Source organism: Primulina tabacum, chromosome 18, assembly GCF_025594145.1.
Source record: "Primulina tabacum isolate GXHZ01 chromosome 18, ASM2559414v2, whole genome shotgun sequence".
In the NCBI taxonomy this organism is placed as follows: domain Eukaryota; kingdom Viridiplantae; phylum Streptophyta; class Magnoliopsida; order Lamiales; family Gesneriaceae; genus Primulina; species Primulina tabacum.
Genome location: NC_134567.1, coordinates 23,095,406 through 23,116,096, shown reverse-complemented (window position 1 = coordinate 23,116,096; position 20,691 = coordinate 23,095,406). Strand labels below are relative to the sequence as shown.

General features: G+C 34.6%; 2 protein-coding genes across 2 annotated transcripts in view; one reads left to right on the top strand and one right to left on the bottom strand.

Moving 5' to 3' along the window:
• Positions 1-2,693: 2,693 nt before the first annotated feature.
• Positions 2,694-5,324, top strand: LOC142533173 (uncharacterized). The gene is made up of 2 exons (XM_075639839.1): positions 2,694-3,126; positions 4,215-5,324. The coding sequence occupies exons 1-2, from the start codon at positions 2,764-2,766 to the stop codon at positions 5,154-5,156; spliced, it is 1,305 nt and encodes a 434-aa protein (XP_075495954.1). The 5' UTR covers positions 2,694-2,763; the 3' UTR covers positions 5,157-5,324.
• Positions 5,325-8,010: 2,686 nt separating this feature from the next.
• Positions 8,011-20,691, bottom strand: part of LOC142533428 (putative inactive ATP-dependent zinc metalloprotease FTSHI 5, chloroplastic) — a 42,336-nt gene continuing 29,655 nt past the window's right edge. The window contains exons 12-19 of the mRNA XM_075640186.1: positions 19,915-20,097; positions 19,049-19,168; positions 17,349-17,534; positions 17,201-17,275; positions 16,385-16,444; positions 15,892-15,999; positions 10,798-10,878; positions 8,011-8,214 (exon numbers count right to left, since the gene is read on the bottom strand). Of these exons, the coding sequence (XP_075496301.1) occupies positions 8,146-8,214; positions 10,798-10,878; positions 15,892-15,999; positions 16,385-16,444; positions 17,201-17,275; positions 17,349-17,534; positions 19,049-19,168; positions 19,915-20,097 (882 nt within the window). The 3' untranslated portion in view covers positions 8,011-8,145. The remainder of the gene's footprint in view (positions 8,215-10,797; positions 10,879-15,891; positions 16,000-16,384; positions 16,445-17,200; positions 17,276-17,348; positions 17,535-19,048; positions 19,169-19,914; positions 20,098-20,691) is intronic.

Below are 20,691 nucleotides of genomic sequence, written 5' to 3'. Positions count from 1 at the left end.
CCGACGATCGTGTTTCCATTATTACGAATATGAGGTTATGAGGTTTGAGGTAAGAATGGGAATATCGTGAGGGGAGAAGGCCCCAGAGGGAGCCCATTTATGGGAGAAGGCCCAGAGGGAGCCCCGACGATCGTATTTCTATTCGATCATGTTAGGCCAAGGCTCAGTTGACCGGTGAGAGTGTCGCTGATGTTCCCGTCGCCCAGTACTGTGGTTTTATGTAGATGGATCCATCGTCATGTCATGTCATGTCAGGAAAGTCACAATTAACGATCGGAATTCAACAAAAGAAAAGAGAAAAAAAAAAGGAAAATGTTCATGATCATGTTAAAGGTTTTATGTCATGTCATGTTGAGGAAAAATGAAAAAGTTAAGGTTTATGATTGCATGTCATGAAAAAGTATTTTATGAAAATGTTTATGTTTAAAGTTTTATGCATCACGAAAATGTTTACGAAAATGTTTATGTTTATGCATCTTCATGAAAATAATATTTTAAGTACACATATTTTTCACCGTTATATGTTGACTGTATTACGTATTACTCGTTATAAAGATTATGGTGTGTTGAGTCTTTAGACTCACTAGGTGTGATGGATGCAGGTGGTATTGAGGGAGGACTTGATGAGTGATTTGACTGGGCTGAAGGCGCACACAACCCGAGGACCAGCGCTACATTTTCCGCATTATGCTTTATGATTTAAGTTAAAGATTTTTAAGTTTATTTATTTATGCATTTGAGAGATTTTTGAGAGGGTTAATATGAGCTATTCTTTTCAAATTATTGTTTTTTAGGTTTGGTAAAATGTTTGACAATTTTATGCTTTAAAATATATTCATTTGGATTTTTAAATAGCAGTTGGATGGTTATTTTTAAAATGATGTCAAAATATTTTATGGTACGGCCGATGCTAAGTGAGGATAAAAAAGAAAATTTTTTTTTTTTGTATTTTTAAAGCAATAAAAAGGGCAGGACGTTTCATGAAGTGTCCTTCCTATTACCACTATTACCGAAAATATTAAATAATATTACTTTCTCGAAGATTTACAGATCCTTCTTCATATTCCATCTATTAACAAATAAAAAAATAACAATGAGAAAAGCCAATAACTACTATTATTTGTTCAATTTCAAAACATTTCAGTTATGGATAACATACTATATACACACCTTCAAAAAATTCGTGTTATGAAGTTGGATCACCGATGAAGCTTGATGGAATTGATCGCATCTCTCCCATAGCTGCTGCTGAAAGTCAGACTTTAACTACCCATTTTCAGGCAATGTCTCACAAATGCACAAATGCACGTCATAAATCATAATGAGTGTCTCAACATAAATACAACCAAATATTGATATTCTTGAACAAAAAACTAAACCAGAAACTTTTCACGATGCCAATTAATTATGGGAAAATCTATAACTAAGCAGTGTAGCTACGAGAATATAGAATGCAATTTCTAATGTCGGCAACTTTACTAAATCCATCCAACCAACACTTGAAAAAAAAAAACATAAAAAGATAAATATGTATGTAACTAAACGATTTGTTACCCACCCCAGACCCGTTTCCAGACCCATGACCAGGCAGGTCTAGACCCTTCCCGGGACCCGTTGGACTGAGTTTTGTTTGACGCAGGGTCAGGTTTTAGCCCTGTTTATTGTCATCCTTAATCCTACTTGATTATCAAATCCATTCAAGTCGCCACTCATATAAGAGTCTATAGATATGATCTAGTGGGTTGATTGATCCCCAACCAACAGTCATGATCATCAATTATCACACCCTTCTAATCTCACATGCCGATCTTATCACCGACCACCGCGTCATCAACCCATCACACCCTTTCGGTCTCTCAATGTTCGCCCTTTGTTTCGCAAACATGGGTTTAAAATAAATCAACAGATAATAAGAACGTTCTTTTTTACCTCCTACATATATTAATTGAGATTAATTACCAAATTTTAATAATTAATTCATCATTCACTCGAAATTGGTTTTAAACAAATTAATGTTCTAAAAATATATAGTCGAAATGTGGATTTTAACCATTTTTTACTTTTATTGGGTATCACTGGATCGGTTTTCAATCCTTAATGGGCCTCCAAACCCATTTCCAACAAACTCCATACCAGTATATACATTTATAAAATTTAAAGCAAATAATTCAACATAAATTCCGAAAAATTATTTAAACTAATTAATATACAAAATTGAAAACAAATAAAAAAGACAATCAAAATGTGTGTATACTCATATGTTGTTCTTCAATATATGGAAAAATAATAATTTCTAGAAGCAGGAAGAACATTCATAATATTATTAAATAAATTTAAAACATATTTTTTTAGATTTTAAATTAAATTAAATTGTTTGCCGTAAATAATATTTTTATTAAAGTTAAAACTCTCAATTTTAATTATTTAGTGTGTTGGTAAAACCTACTATAATTATCCCTATAACCTTCAAATTCCACCATATTCACTTTAAATTTGCATATGCATATAATATACTATTTAGAATTAAAAATATTTTCGTAAATTTGAATTTAATTATAAATTTTATATTTTAAACATATAATAAGATAGTGTTTAGAATAATAAAGTTTTTTTATATTTTAATTAATAAATATATTAAAAATAATAAGAATAAATTTATTTAAAATGATAAAATATAGAGTATTATAAATGTGGTGCACCGCCTCAGAGCTCTTTCCTAGTTTGACAGTGCTGAGGTCGGAGAGGATATTTCGATTCGAATTCATGGAAGACAGTTTCAGGTGTCGCGTGGACAAGGTATTCGGCTCCCTGGGAAGTGCGGCGCCGTCGGTGGATGTCAGCGCTTCTTTGTGGTCCCTTACGGACGAAGAAATCGAAAGGCGGGAGTGGAATCGACGCAAAGACATCGAGGAAGAAGAAGAAGACGACGACGTGGATGAGACAGGACCTTCCGATTTTCGATCTAAGTTCGAGGCGGATCTTCGCGAATTCGATGTTAGAGACGAGGAGGATGAGAAAATTGACGTTGACAAACCACGTCGTCCGATTCGCGATGTGGAATCTGTTGCTGATGAACATTGGGATGTTCAATCCAACATTGGCCTCGACTGCACCCTTGATTATGAGGTAAATATCTTAAATTTCACCTGCAGATGGTTCGGATTATGCGAATTTAGTCGGATACCATTTGCCCTAATTTATGTGTACGTGAATCCGAATAATATGAGGAGCCTGGATCATGATTTTTGGAATTATAGCTATGTAATCTTATTATTCGTAGCTTTGCAGCTTACCGTTGGGGCCGTTCTCGAAGTATGATTTAATGGGTGCATGTAAAAGTTAAAATTGAATGAATTCTAGACTATGATGGACCAGGTTGAACCTGATAGGTTGTTGATGGGGCCCTTATGAGGGGCTGGAGGTTAGATATTCGAATAACCTCTGTTAGTTCTAGAAGTACCGAGTGAATGTCAGGAAGGTACGGTTTCCTGGTTTTGAAGTTCTAGAAGTACCAAGTGATTGGTTTGGCTGAGAGTGTGTCTTCTCACTGCAGATGTGTTTGTTTAATATTTTTTGAATTGTTTTTTATTGTAAATGACTAAGTGCGATTAAGCTTGGTGACCTTGTCGGGACAAATTCAAACTAGGCAACGATAATTGACTGTATGATATTCAAGTCCCAATAGCCTTGTTGTAACTTTCATTCTATTACTGTCAATCAAAATACCGTTGATATATTAGTTATAATCATGATAAGTGATAGCTAATCTCTCGCTTGTCAATAGTATGCTTTAATTTGATAGGTTCCTTTTTTATTTGGCAGTTGATGATTTTTTACTCTTGTGTGGTGTGCCCATGAAGCTATTTCTGGTGCCTGATTAATCATGCTTAGTGCTTTAGTCAAGTGGATGTGCTCTAAATCCTAAAAAATTGAAGATAAGGAACAGGCTTTGCATGTAATATGGGTTGTGAAGTGGTTATATTTCAGGAAGAGATTACATTCCTCGTCCGTGACATGCAACAATTGCTTGAGATTTGGACATATATATTGCATAGCTTACTTGATGCTTTGGACAGAAGAATTCTGGTGCATGATGTCCGATGCATATATTATCATCTTATATTACATATTGTTTCGAAGGTTTCAGTGGGTTTTTCTCTTGGTTAATGTACTGAGTTTTTATTGTCTTTCCCCCCCCTTTTTGGATTATGCAGGAAGAAGAAGATGAATATGACAAAGTGGCAGTTGGCATGGAAACGACTGGTGACCGCTTGTACATGAGAGACATTAAATTTGCTGATTATAAAGTTGATGAACTAAGCACGCATACCGAGCTTCCCAATTCATTCCAGGTTGCTGTCAGAGACCCTCGTGCAAATCACATGGCTGCTAAAATTAGATTAAAAGAAGATGCAGAGGCTGCTGGGAACTTTGATTCTTTGCAACTTTCTGAAAAGTCAGTGACCACGGATTCGGAGGTTGTAGAGCTTAAAAACGGAGATTTAGATAGTGATAATCTGAAATCAATACTGAAGAAGAGAGAGAATTTGTTGGAGTCCAGGTCAAATAAAAGGGTCCGCTTCATGTTTGACTTTAAAAGCAATACTTACAACCACGACGAACAGCAGCCTCCAGGGGCCAATGATTTTGCATCAGAGGCATGTTCGAAGGATGACAGTGCAGTGCCAGAACAAGCATCTGATCTTTTGCAAGACCGACCTGGTGTTCCAGACTACATTAGAAATCCTTCAAAGTACACACGCTATTCATTTGACTCATCCCAGGATATGGACGACCAATCCAATCGAAAAGCTTACATGGATCTTTTCCATTACTTGAGGCAAAAAAAAGGTGATAGCTCATCAATGCATGATACATCTGTTGATGCTCCAAAATCAGTAATCTTCACTCCAAAAAGGAAACATTATGACTTGATGGTAGAGGGGAACGAGACTAAACCACACTTCGGAGGTCATCTAAAAAACAAGGGTCGTTCCATTGCTTCAACATCGGTGAACTCCCTAGAAAATGAAGTCTCGGCTATGGATGAAGATGAAACATTTCCAGCAGTTGATCAAGGCTGCACCTTCCCCAAACCAGGCCGTCAATATCGGACAAGGTCTACTTCTGTTCAGCTTGACAACGATGTGAGTTGATAGAGCATGGCTCGTTCCTAGTTTAGGCTTAAATACGTGTAATTTGTGCTGCTCGGGGGCTTGTTATCGAGACTTGAACAAATGCCATGCCCGTTTTATCGTTACTTCACCTGTTTTAATCTTTACTCTGATGCTCTAAAATTTATCCTTGTTTTTTTCACAGCCTCACTACATGCTTCCTTATTATTATGTCCCTTACCAATAAAAAAAGATGACGTTAAATAAATTTTTTTTTTGGTGTTGGAAACATGTGTTCATACATCCCAGATGGTATGGTAGCAGGTCGTATTTTGAAATAATTTGGAATTTTAAAAAGATTTAAAATCAAAATATTTGAAACAATCATTTCAAATGTTTTTAAAAATATAAACAAAAGAGTATGAAAGTTTAAACATCCAAATTTTTAAAAAAATATAAATAAATAATTTGAAACCTAATATTTATTTTTTTGGAATAATGAAACCTGCTAGTCTATACTCAACTATCCATATAATTATAAATACCGCCTTTGGGATTTGTTTGCCATGCATGAAAATAAAAGGCCATAAAACAATTTTGGTCGAATTCGGTAGACATTAATTGGTTTCCAATGGTTTCTAAGCAACAATAACCCGAAAAGGCTGCGCAAATTGGAGAGCTGACTTTTTTTCAAGCAAAGCCATTGACACATAAGTTAAAAACTGTATAAAAAAGGAAAAAAAAAAGTGCACTTCAATAAAATGACAAGAATGGGTTAAATTCTACTTTTGACATGGTCATTTATATATGTGCAAATGTTTTAAAAAACGATTAAGGGTTCCTTTATAAAAAAAATTAATAATCATTTTTTAAAAGATTTACAAATATTATTATAATCCAGAACATCCATTTACCCCCAAAATATTATTCAGTAATCATTAGGAACATGATTCTTGAGATATATAGGCACAGCGTCGATGGATGTGATGATCATCTATTTGTAGATTCAGACGAGTAAATCACCCGTTCCACTATTCTGGAAAACATCTTGAACTTGGACCACTTGCTTTGATCATAAGCATCTTGTCTTAACCACAGGATTACTAAAATTAGATGCTCAAGTGGATTAAGAAATCAATCCTACTAATGGTGTAAAGATTTGAACCATTAAGATATTCATCATACCACTTCTGCTGTATCTAAACGACACAGAGTTCAATTTTTTTTATATTGGATTGATATAAAAAATACAAATATGACTGATAAGTGTAAGCTTTGCACTTAATTTGTGATAATATTCTAATTGAATTATGCTAGTTTATGATAGAATTATGCGTGATTTTGTTTAGATTTGTGTTTGCAGGATATGATCAAGTTTTATATGATAAAGATTTAAAATGACAATAAGATAATAGTTGGAATGATTTGAAGAGTTTGAGCATGACGAAACTGTGCAGGAACAACATACCAGGCGTCCCAACGCTCAACAGCAGACGCCTCAATACTGGAAGAATGGTATCCAAGCGCCGAGCATTGAAGGGACCAAGGTTGAAAACCGTGGGAGCGGCACCTCAGCACCTGGAGTCCCTACACGATTTGGACTCTAGAGTTTGGGCAGCGAAAAATTTAACATAAGAGTTTTAAAATTTGGATATCATTAAATAAACACAGAGAACACGGAGGGGGCAAGAAAAAGACACAACACGCACTGAAATGCAAAGGAAATTTGGAGAGAGGAGAAAATGCAAAGAGAAGTGGAGAACTAGAGGAACAAATACGAAGAACACATCTTCCAGGGAAAGAGTCGCTTATTCGGATACTTCTTTATCATTTCTTTATTTGACTAGTTTGATGTTGAAAAACATGATTTTTTATTTTCGTTATTTGTTCATGAACTAACAGATGACTACATAACTTGGTCGAAACTATATTTTGAATCGTTGAATTATATATTCGATTTTCTTCTTTGTTTATTTGTGTTTTCCTGAAATTATTGTGTTTAATTACTTGATCACTAATTAAATTATTATATTTATTTAAAATATATTGCTCTGAGAGATGAGATTTTAAATAAAACAATAAGAAAATACATCATTAGTATTTATAGAGTTCGATATGCCTATAACGACATTGAAGCCATTGAAATAATTATTCTTATTTAAATTATTTGATATTTGATTCTTATTAGGGATACTGAAATTAATTTCTAATGAAAATGGAGTAAGAAGAATTAAGAATTTTTAGCTAGTAAAGAGTTGAATTTATGATTATAAATGCCGACAATAATCAAATATAGTGTAGACCAAGTTAAATCGCACATTTAGATTCTTCACATCAATTTTTTAGTGATTGTGAACTCAAATTTATTTTATTTGTTAGTTAATAATCGGATCTTATTCTTGAGTTTTTTTAAATAAAGTTCAAGTATCAAAACTACAATACTTAATATAATTTTAAATATGCACCCTACTTGAGAATGATATCCGTACTGGATCCACTACTAAAATTTGATATCATACACTTGTGGGTAAAAAAATTAGGCAAAAATGAAAGTAATGTCTAGATACCAAATACTCATTCTAAAATAAATTTCTTGCGATATAATCTCACTAATCTTTTCCATAAAACGAGTCAACTCGATTCATAAAGCGAAAAATATTATTTTTAACATAAAAATAAGATTTTTTCATTAATATGATCAAGTCGAAGAGTCTTACGAAACTGACATTTGAAACCATCTTAAAACATTTTTTATATTTATTTTATTTTCTAGCATTTCAATTTCAAAAATTTATACTATAATTTTTCTAAAAAAAAACTTTTTTTTATAGAAGACATGCGATCCACGATCCATTAGTATATATAAAATACACGTTACATTTCTAGCAATACAAAAAGAGGACTAATGACACTATCACGACAAAAAGAACTTAACTTGACATATTTATTATCCTAAAATACAAAAAATGTGGTTAAAATAAATAAACATTATTATATATTTAATAAACAAATCAACATTGCATTATTATCCTCAGTTTGTCGCACCAAGGAAGGCAGTTCCCGCTGTATTACCATCAAGAAGAAAGCTTCCAAACACAGGCTGCTAGGAAAAAAAGGTTACTTAAAAATCAATTCAAATATCTTAAAAAATATGAGTGATTGCTTTAAATATACTAACATACACAAAAGCACATTCTCAGAATTTAGTACCGGCACAATAGAATAAAGACTTTAAAATTGATTTGCACAGCCCTTAAAAAAAAGGTAAGCGGTTTGCACATATTTAGATTAGCCACACTTAAGCTTGGCCAAGTGCTAAGTTATCAGAGACCCATGGTACTTGCACCTAGGCTCAATGCTCTATCTTTGCACAGGACACAGGATAAGACAGTCCTTTAACGAAGCTCACATTCAAGGCTCTGTCTTTGCACCAGACACAGGATAAGACACAGTCCTTTAACGAAGCCCACAGCATAACCAAATCTTTATGTGCTTTAAAATCTCAAGGCCCCTTTTAAGTGGACCTTCTGGAAATAGTAAAGCAGCTATGAACTAAAAGATAAAAAACAACCATCTTCCCTTGTATATGCTATGATTTTGTTTTCTTGCTATTTAACATTTTGTAAATACTAATTTTATGTTGATGAAACTTTCCTCGGATATTTTGATTCTGGCACACCATGATTTAGGACGCCGCACTTTGATAAAGCATGTGGCTCGCCTTGTGCCCGCTGCCTAGGCTCTGCTATATTTATAATCCTTACTGCGGCTAATAACTATGATCGAGTGGATTGAGAAAATTTACATCCTAAATAATAACAAAACTATTGAAAATAAATAATTATTTTAATACAGGAATCAAGTGCAATATTCCAGCACTTCAAGAACAGAGTGATTCACTATAGCCATCCACAGTTTCACTCACGGACTCGTTAAACCCAAATCACTTCTGATTGAGTCATGATCAATATTTGAAATACAGCTAGAGAGGTCATTGTGTAGCTTATTTAATGTCACGCACACCACAACCCAGCCCACCAACTAAGAGCACAACACCGTGCAGCCCAACAAACCTGCACATCTGGATAAGGTCTACAAGCATTTCACTCATGGCAAACACAAGCGGTATAAGGATTTCGAACTTCTGTTCTGCCATTGTTATCTTATCTTTTTGTTAATAAACATTATCCCATGTGGGTAATCTCCTAGGGGTTTTATATTGGTTTTGAATATGCAGATTTGGATTTGATTTTGATTAGAAATTTGTCTTTTTGAACTTCAGATTTCTACCTTGTATTTATATTGCACGTGAAGTAATAAGAATTAATTCAGCTTTCTTCAATACACAATCTTATGTTTATGAGATCGTCGGGTTCTCTCTAACGTGCCTCTCTCTCACATTATCAACATAGGCAAGCAAGGCAGAGAAAAGTCAAAGAAAGGCTGTATTTCTTAACTCAACGACCAGCCAATAACCCACCCCATAACTCAATCCTATGCACATAACACTTAACCTCACCCTAATAATTCTCATGGTGGGAATCAAAAAACACTTCAACATCATGGTGGGAAACAAAAAGTGTATAGATTTTAAAAACAAAAATCAACCCACCAGCAAGATAATTATAATTTTATCTTCATCTACAAGACCCGGTAAACATAAATTTTACGAAGCATCGATTCATGATTAAAACACAACCCTCACACTTGAAGAGAGCAGTTTTAATGGCAGAGAAAATTTTAAATGTCAGGATTTAATACATACACGATCCACACTCATTTTTATGAAACTGCCCCCACCCAACCACAATCCCGCCCGCCCCATCCCCCCCATCTCTCCTCATAAGAGTTCAAAGTCAGGTTCCCAAGTGGTTACTCTCACATGATTATTGTGAATTACACAAGATTAAAGAACTGTCCTGATTGTTTCATAATTGTAGACATGAAAAAAGTATATCAAAGTCAAAAGACTTTTGATCAAGCAAGGTCTGATCCTACAACAATTACAAAACCTTAGACACGGTACAATATACCCAAAATATTCTCTCTGATCCTCGCCCCAACCTTTGGAATTTATGAGTGAACTACCAACCATCTTGTACTTAAGTGATCACTGAGTTGCAACCCAATATACTAACAATTTATTCAGGTCCCAAGCCAGGATAGCCACCAACGGCAATCCCTCACAACAATCAAATCATTATCACATTCATTAGCACCTGAGTTTTGAGCTCATGGAGGAGTTGTGGTGTATCATGTAATCTCTGTTAAGGATGGTTGAGTAAACTGAAGGACATACAAAATAAAGATAAAAAGGAAACTGAAATTCAAAATTGTTGAGGCGGATGCAATATCTGTGATGGCACACAGCACACCGTAGAGGTTAGAGGTGGGATAGAGCAAAAGATCACCTTTAATGTAGGTATGGTTTCTAGGAGCATTAGGAAAAGGTATTACAAATTCGCTAACTGAATCACTTCTATGATGCTAAAATCTCTAGATAGAATAAAAATGTGATCTGTCATTCTGAACTGCGCCATTGCTAAATCATTCAAAGAAAAGTTAAATTAAGAAATTTTTGGTTTAAGCTTCTTTATAGCTCAGGAACTTCTTAAACACGCTTTTAGCTTTCCTGCCTTTAAAGTGGTATAAAGGAGTTGAAATCAATTCTCAGCAATCGTACCTCTATATAATCGGAACTTGAAAGGAAAAATGGCTCTTCCTCCAGAACACCACCATTCTTTGCTATAATTCTTTCTAATTCCTGCCACAATGCATACATGCCAATGAAGTAGAAAACAAGGTAATATTTATCTTTCAAGGAAAAATAGTTGAGCTGTCTGAACATTAAAAGCAAGATTTCATAATAATGGCAGGCCATAAACTGTCAACATAGAGATAGCGTTCTTTGTTTATGGTAGATGAGAAGATAGCAAAATAATTTTTTCTTGTAAAAATTAGAGAATATGAGGGAACTCGACATTTTCTTTCAATTGCACATAGGCGTGCTTTTATCATCAGACGGTACAACATATAGGAGAGGGGAGGACTAGGCCAAGCCCTCCTAGTATAGCCATATATATTTTAGTGAGCATATCGATCAAAATAGAAAAAAAAAATAAAAGGAAAACAAAAAGGAAAGATTGTAAGGATTTTAATCCCTAAAATTAGAGATTCATGTTGTAAAAAGAAACTTGAAACTTATCCTTCTAAATGGAAACAATCAAATATACATCGGTACACATACAAGTGTATCATCCTAGAAACAGGGAAGCTATCTTAATCAAGAACAAAATATACAGTTAAAAAAAATCTCAACCAAAAAAGGATTACAATCAATCTAATTCCATGGAATCCATGATAATATCTTTTCCAACCAAATCCATATTTTGACACTTGCCCTTAACCGAATGAAGTAATATATTCAATTCCAAGTTTGCTGACCATAGTTGGAAAGAATTAACCAGTTGTCCTTTTGTAAGTGCATATGCCAATTGGTCTTAAGAGCACATGGATAATTTTTCCCCTGTTTTGTGGATGAAAATGAACAAAGGCAACACTGTCAAAGATCTGAAGAATAAAATCGTTGCGAGGTAGTGAAGTTTGGGAATAATTTAGAAAGAGTTTCCGATGTGCTTTTGAACTCATGAATTTTTGAAAGAAGTTGATTATGAGATTAGTAGATGTCAACCCTAAAAACTGCTTTGGATTTTTGTGAAACAAGGATTCCCATTTGATAGCAAAAAGATGGTCATTCTTCCATTCTTCCACTCCATTTTATTGAGGAGTGTGAACACACCAGAATTCATGGATGATTCCATGTTTTTGAAAGAAAGGAGAAAAGGTTTGATCGAAGTAGTCCCAGCATTATCGGATCAAAATCTCTTGATTCGAACATCAAATTGAGTTTTGACCGTGTAATAAAAATTTTGAAATATATCCAAGCTACTCGCATACAGTCATTAATAAGAGACAAACCATTTTGCCCCAGAAACATCAGATATTGTGGATAGTCCCCGAATGTCATTATGGATGAGGGAAAAGGGAAATATTATCTCTGTATTACTAATTGGAAAGGAGGAAAGCTCATGTTTAGCAAGCTGACAATTAGTCCAATGAAAGTTTTTAGTCAAAAACTCATTATGTACTGACAGGAACATAAATTTAAGAACATGGATTGACCGATGACCCACACGACGGTGACAAAACTACATTTTATCAATATTAGAATTGACGGACAAAATGATAAAGGGTAGGAATTCACACTCTAATACTCCCAATGTTTTCTTCCAAGGTAGAAAAAACATTTTCTTTTACTAGCACACCCAATCTCCCTCTTCATGCTCAGTTCTTGAAATATACAATGAGATGGGCAGAAGATCACGCCATGTTTAGAAACTTTAGTGAACCTTTTAATTGAACTAAGTTGTTAAGGAGTATGGGAATATGAACATCTGTGGGACTGAGTATCATTTATGTACTAATGGTGGATCCATGACAGGGGTCATATTTACGTGTTTAATTGGTTTGTTTTTAGTTTATTTTGCATGAGTTTGTGTGTGTCGAGTTCCATGTTTCATTCATTAGAGTGTTAGATTATGCCTATGGTTACTCCTCGAAGTTGTTGGTGGCAAATTTGCAGGAAAATAACCAAAATAATGAAGTAAAGGTGAAAAACTGAAGATCCGGTCAGGAGTTGCGCTAGGGCGGTTATTTTCGACCGCCTCAGCGCGAATATATGAAAGATCGAGGAGGAAAACAGAAGATCGCGCTAGGGCGGTTGGTTTTGACCACCCCAACGCGATTGGAGGAAAAATATAGTACAAAGACAGAAGACCTTGCGCTAGGGCGGAAACTTATTACCGCCCCAAAGTGCCCTGGTGACAAAACAAGTACGCAGATAAAACTCCTCGTGCTAGGGCAATAATTTCTGAACGCCCTAGCACCCCTCGACAAGGAAACTTTTTCTATGCGCGGATTTCTTACCTTGTTAGACTCTTAGCCTATTGATATATATGCTATAATTGAGACCGAAATGAAATTTTATAACATGATAGAATAACATAATTCATGGATCTACAATTTGCATATACATATGAAGTTGGGTACATCTTGATAGTCACAGTCCAATAGGTCGAAAGCTAGAGGATTTAACGGTTCGTTAATGCGATTGCAATTGTTAAATAACACAAAGACACTTGGTTACTTAGATTAATATAGCTCGATAGAGTATATTGATAAATTAGAGAATCCCGGCTAAAGCATGACTTATGAATTGAAATTCAATCATCGGGAGATTAAGGGGTAAGTGATCTGGAATTCTAACAATTGTTTATTTATTCATTTGTTTTAATTAAGGGGTAAGTGATATGGAATTCTAACAATTGTTTATTTATTCACTTGTTTTAAATTATTTTTAATTGTGTTTGTTGTATTATTTTATTTTACTTTCAATTTAGTTTAATAAATTTCATCTTTTCGTTGTAGTTAACTAAAGAATTGTGTTTGAGGTAAATTTGTCTAATCAATCTTTGTGGGAACGATACTCGTACTTTGTATACTATACTATAACTTGACTCGTGCACTTGTGATTTATTCGAGTATAAAATATTTATTTTTTATTGGGGATTTTCATTGCAAGAAAAGCTCCATTAAATTTTTGACGTCGCTGCCGAAGATTGAAATTGGCAAATTTTTAGTTACTTTCTTTAGTTAATTTTTTTTATTTATCGTAATTCATCCCTCTATGATATGTCGTTTTCTATTATATATTTGCATGGATTTTTCTTGTGTAATACTTTGAGATGTTCCATCAACAAGTATTCATAACTTTTGCCCAACAATTCAAGAATTTGCAAACAACTCGAGGTATCCTGATTGTTCTAATATTTTTTTAACCGAATTTTCTTTCACGGGTTGGATGCAGCAACACAAATATGGGTAATCAATGGAACTGAGTTAACTGGCAGTCCCATGGTTTGCCTAGGTGATAATGAGATGATATACTTGTTGAATGATATGGTGGATTTTGACTACCATCAGTATTGAGATCCTTCACTGCAGAGTTGGAGCCATCAATACATAATTAGTTACCCAGATTTTATGAACCAACCGTTCGATTATCAAGACGGTAATGAAAATAGTTTGGAATTGATCATGGATCGACTCGAGGTTATGTTGGCCGAATATGTGGCATTGACTGAGGAAGCTATAGAAAATCGGCCTCAGTCGGAAAAGTCCTGGAATAAATATCATATGAAAATGAGCCACCGATGAAGTTTGGGGATGACAAAGTTCTCGAGACTATCGATTTGAGCTCATTGTTAGTATTATCATACACATCCACATGATCAATCTCTTCCTCCAACACCGATTTTGAAAGATTTTGTTCCCTGAGAGCCAATATAGATATTCTCTTCCTATGTTTATCATTATTTGTGGAGTGTTGTTGAGGTGACAAGCTTACAAACCGACGACTAAAAATCAGGTGCTACTTGGGAGGCAATCCAAGCGTTTTATTTCAGCTTTATTTACCTAAATTACTTTTAGTCTTTGCATTGAGTTCTTGTTTCTTTGTGAGTTGATCTTACTTAATCCCTTAAGTTTTCGTGCAAGGCGTGCACATGCTGAAGAGTTGACTAAAGAATTCGCTGTAGGAGAAGAAGATAGATATCCATCCGCAGTTCTCATGCCCACTGTCTTACAATTAACCAGTGGAGATTTTTTTTCCTACATTCCTTATTATTGCATTTAGTTGTTTGTTTAATTGATTTTGTGTCTTGTCATCTAGTGTATTGAAGACAATGCACGAATTTAGTTTGGGGAGAGGGTAGTTTTTTTCTTTTATTTATTTGTTGTCATTTCAGTAGAAAAAAATTGCACCGAGTTGTGTCAAGTCGTAGGAAAACTAGTTTGTGGTGATGAGATTGGTAATCGTTCACCAATGATAATTATGAATTGATGACATACATGCCCATTTATTTTGATACTTCATTGGTAGGATACCCTTGTTGTCAAGGCATGCAATATTTGTCTGAATGTTGAATATTTTTTAAGCACTATGTTGGAACTGGTGATTTGGGTGAACAATAGTGAAGTTCAAAATTTTTCTGGGGAATTTGAGAAACATGAAGTGTTTGTCGAACTTGAGTGCATATCTTCTGAAACGAAATACTCACCAGTAGCATGAAAATGACTTAGGAAATTTTTGTGATTATGGAATTGAATTGAGCTTGCCTTGAAACATACACCTACAAACTCATCCTTACATCGAGGCTCAGCATTGTAAGCTTAGACAAATGAACTCAAAAGCAATATATCCATATCCTAGAGGAGTACATATCTGAAAATTTGCACCTGTGAAAGAAAAAGTTTCTTGCAAAAAAGAACTTTTGAAAATAGGACAAGATAGGTGCCCGACTCGGCCACAGCTCCACCAGAATCTTTTGTACATTCTCAATCAAATGCTGCGGGTTACTTGTTTCTCTAGATTCTAGCATATATTGTGAAGGTGGATGTGATTTCAAACAACTTAAAAGCATTTATACTGCTATGCACTTGGCACAGACGTCTTCATACACCTAGTCGATGCTCATGTAATTTAAACACCACCCTATTCACTCAACCAACTGCTCATAAGTTTGATTATTAAGTATTTGTCCTTGAATAAAGTAAATTAAGAGTATTAGGAATTTCTAACTAAAATGTCCCCGACTCCCTGATTGCTGCAACAGACCCATCAGGCATGAATACAGCTCATGACAGTTGAGAGACATACCTTTCCCGTCAAAATTTCATACTCGAGGAGTTCCTCCACAATTTTCTCCAACACCAGATGATTTTTCTGAAGCATCATTTTTGCTTTATCATAAGCCAAGTTGTAGATCTGCAATATACAGTTTAATGGCGTAAAAATAGTATCCTTACATTTCTAGTTTGGCTAGGGATGCTTAAGGAACCTCTACAAGACAAACTGACTTAACCACATTAGGAAAGTGAGATTCAACCTGGAATCACATATGATCCACCACTTTAAACCACATTTTCTAGAACAAAATTTTCTATATGACATGATCTAGTTCCCATTTCTGTCAGTCACTTTCAATTGGCAATATTTTAAATTCTGGGGACATATGTTCGCTCTTTCATTAAATACCAAACATTACGAAAAACCCACAAGTAAATATCAAATTCTACCTAAAAAACTGCTTAAGCTTGTTCTTTTGCCAGATAAATAAAATCACGCCGCAATGCAAGTACAAGAGCCATACTTTTTCGACTTTAGATGCCATCTCATATTCAAAGCTGTCTCCCATACTCAAAGCAGTGTCCTGTTCCAATTAAATGAAGAATGGATATGCCAATCAGTGAGAGATATTTCACGACGTGAATTACGCATGCAATTGACATGAAATTGTAATGTGGATAAAGCATATAAAAATGCTACCACATCAAGTCTCAGCTAGTTTTTTCAACCCTTTTACTCTAACATGTTTAATTTGTTTTTAAAAATTACAAGAATTGCTTCCTACTGAAATGCATGCATTTGAATCCTTCTCCGTTCTGCCCACAACCTTATTTCAATTTATTAATATACACCTACAGCCTTCACAATTATGCAAATCTAAAAACTTAGGAAAAGATGATTGCCAACAACAAGATCAAAAACATGATAACAGATGAATAAACCAAAGAGGGAGGACGGCTTAGAAACCACGAAACATGATCTTACTGTGGTGGTAAGCAAACAACAAAGGTCTCAGCAGAATTATGATACCTCATCCTAGATGAGATCCATAAAACCAAGGAAAAATATCAACCACTGGGAAAAGGTTCTATCCTGCAGAGGGGGGTGGTAGTAGCAGAACAATGAAGATATAGAGTGATGGAGTGGCAAGTCTCAAATAGCTGTTTCAGAAATTAGTCAGATGTGAAAAATTGGTGGTCTCAGAAATTTTGGTTTAAAAATATGGAGGCAAGAGAAGTGGCAAATATATCACCCTCTCAGCATCACAACTTCAGAGACAAGGTTTCATATCAAAATAAATTAAAATGTTTATTATCAGGCACTAAAAATAAATAAATACCGCATTTCCATGATGGTAAATTGTTGGACTATCATCAGGACCCCATCCAAACTGAATCACCATCCGAGTAGCTATCTGCACCAAATATTTATTTTCAGACAACCGATTCAATTCATAGAACAAAATGACATTATGTGGAGATGAAAACCTCTTGCGCCTCTTTTAATTCTGATGAAGAAAGAATATTTTCTTCCCCAAATGGAAGCAGCATTTGGGATGCAATATAAGAACCAAAATTAAATACAAGTTTCTTTCCAAGATATACTCTTGTTTCAACATTCCCATTCATGGAATCTTCATTCCTAGCCTTGGTAATCTTGGTGCATCCAATTCCCTAAAACACAATGAACCAAATTCCCTTAATAATGGTTAAAAGAAATATTGTGCTCACACACATCTGGTCAAAGTCAATTCGGCCTAACAAATATTATAGCCGACATTAAAAGAAACTTTTTTTAATTAATTATTTTTAATCCAGCCTCTTAGATATTCTTATTCTAGTTTTTTTGGACCAAACAGCATTTGCTTTTGTATCTTATTCGATGTTAATAGCTTTCATTTAACAAGAATCAAGAGCCTCTACGACTCAGCAGCACATCTTAAACTGCTCCACCCCACACAATACCACAGTTCCTTTGCTCCATTATGTCATTCACTAGATGTCGCCTCTGGAAGAAGCAAAGCTTCTGGACATGTAAACAACTTATAACTATCAAAATTTAAATTCAGAAACTGCAAATAAAACTTTAGTGAATCTTTTTAAAATGCTAGCATCAATATCCTATCACCAATTTTCTCTTGCATCGCATCACAAGATTTAACTGGAAAATACAGCCACAAAGTCCCCAGCTAGTGAATCAGGATACAGTTAGGTGTTTAAATTCAGCGCCATGACATGTATGTCGACTTGTTACTGAAATTAGAGCTTAGAAATTTTTTCATCGACGTGATATTTTCGCTGCTCAACAAGCTATACTTTTGAAATTCTTCAAACCTAGCTCCATGATGTAGTTTAAACAGCTTCCTCTCCGAATTAAATAGATGGTGAATGCCATGGTGAGTAAAAGAAGGAACCTGAGTTAAATGAAAATCAGGTATATAAACCACCACTCCACCAGTATTGGTTGTCCTTGTTCTCAGTACATAGACAGAAGTCATAAGCAAAAGTGGAACATCATTTTCTGGTTCATAGAAGCATAGCTAAATCAAACACACGTGGCTAGTTAGACTCGGCCACAGTTCCCCCGAGACCGTAAATAAAAACCGGAACTGTCTAAAATAATTTATTTTATGATTATACTATTAAATAATTAACTTTAATTAGTTCTATCATCACAAACCATACCATTATATTTTCCTAATATTTGAATTTAATTTAATAAATAAATAAATTTCAATTTAAATTTTAAATAGGTTCAAACCGTAACCAAGCCGGAAACAAAACCATATCCAAACAGTTCAATATCGGTTCTGCTTTTCATTGAAACTATGATTAATGGTTTAAAATCATGGTCAGGCATATGCGCTAGCATTATGGCACGGTCCAATAAGCATGTGAATAAAACTTTCATCGCTACTCCTGATAAGCAATTCTTTCCAAGTACTATCAAGAATAAAGGATTGCACTTCCGCATAAATATAGTTATAACTATTGAAAATGTTAAAAAATGGCCCACACAATTACGCTGGGTCATGGATGCTGAAAATTGTATCCCAACTGGATCAAATAAAACAGATTCTAGAATTGCATATCTATTTAGACTCAAGGAAAAATGAAATCTGGTAATTGTAAATAGAAGGTAAAATGATTAGAAGCATGCTAGCAAAAGATGAAGACAAATCATCTACCTCCCACGAAGAAGGTTCAAGCCATAGATTATCAACATAATCAAAATTTGGTAATAACAGAGCTATGAGACCACGACCGGCAGCCCAAACAGCATGCGGAAATTTTGTTTCCCTTGACCACTGAAAAAAAAAAGAATCAAATTACATGCCAGTCCCACACCGAATATATAATGACTAAAGCATAGACAATTAAGACACCATAGAAGGAAATACATAAAATAAGACTTGCACTGTCTTTAAAGTTATCTTTTCCATATTCAACTTACATTAGACACACTCGTAAGTATTGTTAGGCAAGGCATTATCAGAACAAGTCAGATAAATGCATTCTTGATGAACAATTGCAACAGGATTCCAAATCCTCAACGATTTGACAACCCATAGAACAAACAATATCGTCATTAATATAAACATAGTTTGTCACTACAAATAACTTGAGGTTTTCAAGGGTCAAGTCAAATAAAAAACTGAAAAAAAAATAAACTAACCTTAGAGATGGTAGTAGCCAGTGACATAAGAGTGAAAAGAGAACAGGAAAAAAATCAAAATTGTTAAAAAAAACACGTCGCAACATTACAGTGAAACACCCGTTCCAAAAATATTTTGAAGCCTATCAACATAGAATCATTCGATGAGGCTCAAAAAAAGGCTTTCCACTTGTTGCAAAGCGAGAAAGATAATATTGATTAAGCACATTCTACGTCAGTAATTTCCAAGGTATTTTTGCAGATTCCAAGTAACAGAGCACCACAGATTATTTATCCGACTTTCAGTAATGGAGCATCTAGATAAATTTGTGTACTGCAGTACTTTCTTTGCATGATATGGAGCATTATAAAATAAATGTAGTCAAAATGGCAACTTACATCAAGAGGTGGACTCAGAAATTCTATGCCATTGGTTATTTGACCATATGGTTCCATCAGGTCAACAACATCCTGCAAATCCTCTTTCGTCAATGTCAGTCCAAGATGATTCACCAACATCTTGCTTATTTTCTTCGAAGTTTTGGTTTTCCTGACCCAATTGGGAATGATGCCACTAAAAGTCTGCATAATGGCAATATAAACCAAAAAAAAATAACATAAATCAGATAGTTCCACATTTACTATGTGATAATAGGCTGCATAAGAAAGAGGAAAAGTGATGTACTCACAAAAAACATGGAACTTTTTTTTCATCGAGGTCATACATTACCAAAAAAAAATTGTCATCTATATAAAGGAAAAGAATTTCCTCCTAATGGCATTGCTATGGCTTGCATCATGTCTACTGGCAATTCCTTTAGTTTAAAGGTGCCAAAATTGTAGGTGAAGTCTTCCTAATACAATGTGACTAGCAGATAAAAGTTCTTCAAAATATGAAGAAAAAAATAGAAGGCGGAAAAAATGTTTTCTAATCAAGTCAACATGCATGGGAAAAACAAGTAGATTCCACCAAAACAGGATGGAACATACTAGTATTCTCCCATCAAACATAACCCCAAACCTGTTCATAATAGAACCTGTGCCACCACCTCATTCGATCTACTCGGGAGTTGAATGTTTATGGTTTTCTATTCTACGAATTCCCTTTGGCACTACTGATAGGATTTATAGCCTATGTTGCTCTTCTGTTTGGAATACAAAGCATCCCCTAGTTTT